General features: G+C 43.8%; 1 protein-coding gene across 1 annotated transcript; it reads right to left on the bottom strand.

Moving 5' to 3' along the window:
* Positions 1 to 325: 325 nt before the first annotated feature.
* Positions 326 to 2790, bottom strand: LOC148193728 (uncharacterized). Its single transcript, XM_088099497.1, has 3 exons — positions 2780 to 2790; positions 1511 to 2696; positions 326 to 1468 (listed from the first exon to the last, which is right to left on the bottom strand). The coding sequence occupies exons 1-3, from the start codon at positions 2788 to 2790 to the stop codon at positions 326 to 328; spliced, it is 2340 nt and encodes a 779-aa protein (XP_087955623.1).
* Between the last annotated feature and the right edge of the window lie 1513 nt (positions 2791 to 4303).

Here is a 4303-nt window from a genome sequence, read left to right as displayed (position 1 = left end):
ATTATTTTCAAAACAATCATTGTCACATCTGCATCATTTAAATTTATGAAAAAGTATAAATAAATAAGATAAACAAAGAAAAATGCCAAATGATGATGAAATGCAACTTTATTATCACGCTGAGTGAAAAGTAAAAAGAATAAATCCGCGAAACCTCAGTTCTAAAGCCCCAATCGAAACTATAAGCTTAATTAAAACTATTACATTTTGTTCACATTAAGCATCACAGGTAAATCCAGTGTTTCCCAATTGTTGAGTTGAGTATCAGGGGAGCAAGCCCACACAAAGCTCGAACTTTGAGGCCTTTCTTCATCCTCCACCGCTGCTATCTGACCAGTGTTGATCCACCCAGCACTGCGGAAACTTTCCTTGATGTCAACAATGTGAATTTTGCTCTCTCTGGGCCCTCGTCTTTCTGCACGGCCAGACTGCGCTCTTTTCTTTCTTCAATCACTCTTTTCCTGTCTTCCTTGGTAGGTTTATACCCCAAGCCATATCTGTTCTTGTTTTCAACGATTTCTAGAGGGAATGCTCGCCCCTGCCGATATTTACCCAAACCTTCCCTATATATATAGCCCTCTTTTAGCATAATCTTGGCCATCATAATAGAAGCACATGATAGACGAGGATTTACTGGAAACGGTTCCACACAAGCATTTCCCACAATTTCCAACGATTGGAAGGCTGTCTCGAGAGCTTCTTCAGCCGCCTCAATGTAGCGCGTGGATGATGGCCCACTCACAAGAAGATCCTCTTCTCCTGATACTATCACCAGCTTATCTCCTATCACATACTTCAACTTCTGGTGTAGTGTAGAAGGCACAACTCCCGCCGAATGAATCCATGGGCGCCCCAACAGACAACTATAAGCTGGCAGGATATCCATAACTTGGAACGTTATTTGAAAAACACATGGGCCAACTTGCATTGGTAATTCCACCTCTCCCATCACTTCTCTTTTACTACCATCAAACGCCCTCACAATCATTGAACTAGGCCTCATATGCATTCCTTCGCAAGGTAGCTTTTCCAGAGTTGCTTTCGGCATGACATTCAAGGAGGACCCATTGTCCACTAAAACACGCGCAATAACATGATCCAGGCATTTCACAGAGACGTGAAGAGCCTTGTTATGCCCTCTTCCCTCAGCTGGTATCTCATCATCCGTAAAAGTGAGATAATTATTAGCAACAATATTGCCAACAATACCTTCGAATTTATTCAACGAAATACCTTGCTCCACATGAGCCTCACTGAGTATCTTCATTAGCAACTTTCTATGTGATGCCGAATGCATGAGCAAGTCTAACAAGGATATACGAGCAGGCATACGATTTAACTGTTCCACCACCTTATATTCACTTTGTTGTATGAATTTTAAAAATTCGCAAGCCTCCTCTTCAGAAACTTCTCTCCTCTCTTCCTTGTCGGGGATTTCCTCTGTCTGTGCACCCTTCCCCTTTAAGAACTCTTTTGCCTTCGCGGCCATCGTTGCTTCCCTATCATTAACCCTTTCTCGAGCCAACTCTGGTGATGTGAAAATTCGACCACTCCTAGTCATTCCCCCTATTCCTGATATGTTTTTGACGACAGGGTCGACGCTTTGCGTTTCGCCTGACGCATGCGTCCCATATCTCCATGGGACGGCTTTTTCGTTCTTGTAAGGAAAAGGGGCTGGTACATGGATAACTACAGGCGACCTTCCTTGAGTTGGTGGGATAGAAGTAGTCTTAGTGAAACGAATCACTAATGGTTCTGGTAAAATCATACCGGATTCATCACCAGTCTGTGCAAATACATCTCCCTCCTCCCTCTTGTAACATACTTGCATCAGACCACGATCTAGCAGGTCTTGCAGAATTTCTTCAAATTCAACACACTCCTCAATAGAGTGCTCAGCCTCTGGGTGGAGCGCGCATGCCATACTCTCATCATAATCACCCTTCAAGATACCCACTTTCAGCAATGCCTCCAAAATAAACCTCCTAGAGCTCTTGACTTCTTTCACATTTCTCACCAGCTCATGCTCTTTCACTTCGACAGCATTCGTCGAAGCACTTCCATGCCCAGATAAAGGATTGGACTCAACACTAGGCTTATCCTCTTGGAACTTTAACCACCCGGAATCAATTAGAGTCTGTACTTTATGCTTGAAAGCCAAACACCTCTCAGTGGAATGACCAGCGGCCCCTCCATGATAACTACACTTTGCATCTGCATCATAACCTCTTGGATACGGAGGCTGCAAAGGCTTCAGGGGACAAACAACAACTAAACCTTGTTTGATAAGATGAGGCAATAATTTCGTATAAGTTGTAGGAATTGGGGTAAAGTTAACATAATTTCTTTCTTGGTTCCTTCTTGGATAAGCATTTGGACCCACATTCATATTGGAACCTACATTTGCCCCTCCCCTCCAATTATTCGTCGGGATGTATTGTGGTTGATAGTATCCCGGTTGTTGTTGAGGCCTAATTTGATGACCAAATGACGCGTTAGCTGCATGTGGATGTTGACCCCAGTATGGTCGATAGTTATGAGTGGGAGCCTGACCTCTCCACACGGGGGTTGCAGATGCTGCATGCACATCTCCCTCCTTTCTTTTCCCTGAGTTGAAATTGGGTTTTTGGAGTTTGCACCCGCCGACGAGCCATATGCAATCTTCCCATTTTTCAACCCGATCTCTATTCGCTCGCCTATCACGATGATATCGGCGAAATTTGAAGATACATTTCCCACCATATGTTCATAAAATGGTGGTTGGAGCGTATTTACAAACATTGCCACCATTTCTTTATCATACAAAGGCGGCTCAACTTGTGCAGCCAATTCCCTCCACCGCTGAGCATACTCCTTAAAAGTTTCGTTGTCTTTCTTCGACATGTTTTGCAGCTGTAAACGATCTGGCGCGACATGTGTATTGTATATGTACTGCTTCACAAAAGCATCAGCCAAGTCTGCCCAACAACGAATTCGAGTCGGCTCCAAATGGGTATACCAGTTTAACGTCACTCCAGCCAAACTATCTTGAAAAACATGGATGAGCAGCTGCTCATCATAAGCATATGCAGCCATCTTTCTGCAAAACATGGTTAGATGGCTCTTTGGGCATGTCTTTCCCTTATACTTCTCAAAATCTGGCGCCTTGAACTTATGTGGAATTTTGACGCCAGGAACCAAGCTCAATCTAGAAACATCCCCAAATCCATAACTTTCATACCCCTCCACAGCCCTCAATCTTGCCTCTAGGCTCTCGAGTTTATCCTTTGCCCCATCGACATTACTAGTTACCCCCTGAAACGAAGTATATGGCGCAACCCTTGTAGAAAAGCCCTCTCCGGTAATCACAGGTGGCACCGGGGTTACTCGTATTCCATCAGTCATGCTTGCATGCATCCCTTCATTTACCATAGGTGCAGACATTACAACAGGTCCCTGAGTATTGATTGGCGGTATGTTAGCAGTGGTAGGGAAAGAGAATGAAGCCTGCTCCCCTTCTGTGTATTCTCCCACAGGTGGGGTGTAACCTGGAGGCAATCCATACATTGGGAATGAAACAGATTGGCTCCCAGCATTGAACAACGGAGGGTAATATTGAGCATTTCCCTCAACTTGCGAAGACGTCGCCCCTCCCGTAGTCTTCAGGGCTTCGAGAGCCGCCAAAATCTAGGCCATTTGATCCTTCAACTGGCTAACATCAGCCTTAATAGATTCGTGTGACTGCTCCCAATTCTCCATGACCTTCGAGTTAGCTCTGGTCCTGTACGGATGTCGTGGAAAATTTGCCGTTGTTTTCTCACTTGTACTGTTGCTATTTTTTATTAAATTAAATTAGATAAGGATGAAAAGTGCAAAACAAAAGAAAACATGATGCATGCTAATGATAAGTGGAAATCACAGGATAACGACGACAATACTGATGGAAAATTAACACAAGCCGATACCAAACAAACATCCCTTATCTTTCATTTCAAGAAAATTTGATCCATTACATCGTCTAAATAACAAAACATAAAATTCCGATGTACATCAATCCCGCGCCGGGCAATGAAAGATTTCATCTCTCCCACCAACCATTTACAATGATTAATAAACAATTCTATTTCCGCTGGTGAGTTACAAAAATGAGTGCTTGCTTCAGCATTCGACACCATCCTGGGGATGTCTTCAATTGCCCCGTTTGCCAAAGCAGCCAACTGAGAGAATCTTTCCTTCCAGTGCTTTACAGCCATTTCTTGCTCGGCGATGTGCTCTTCCATTCGCTTTATCAAGGCCTGATGCCTTTCTTCAAATTCTATCGACC

The sequence above is a fragment of the Vigna umbellata genome, chromosome 9, assembly GCF_029865625.1.
Source record: "Vigna umbellata cultivar VRB3 chromosome 9, Vumbellata_1.0, whole genome shotgun sequence".
NCBI lineage: Eukaryota > Viridiplantae > Streptophyta > Magnoliopsida > Fabales > Fabaceae > Vigna > Vigna umbellata.
The sequence above is the reverse complement of the archived record's forward strand: the minus strand, read 5'-3'. Positions and strand labels throughout refer to the sequence as shown.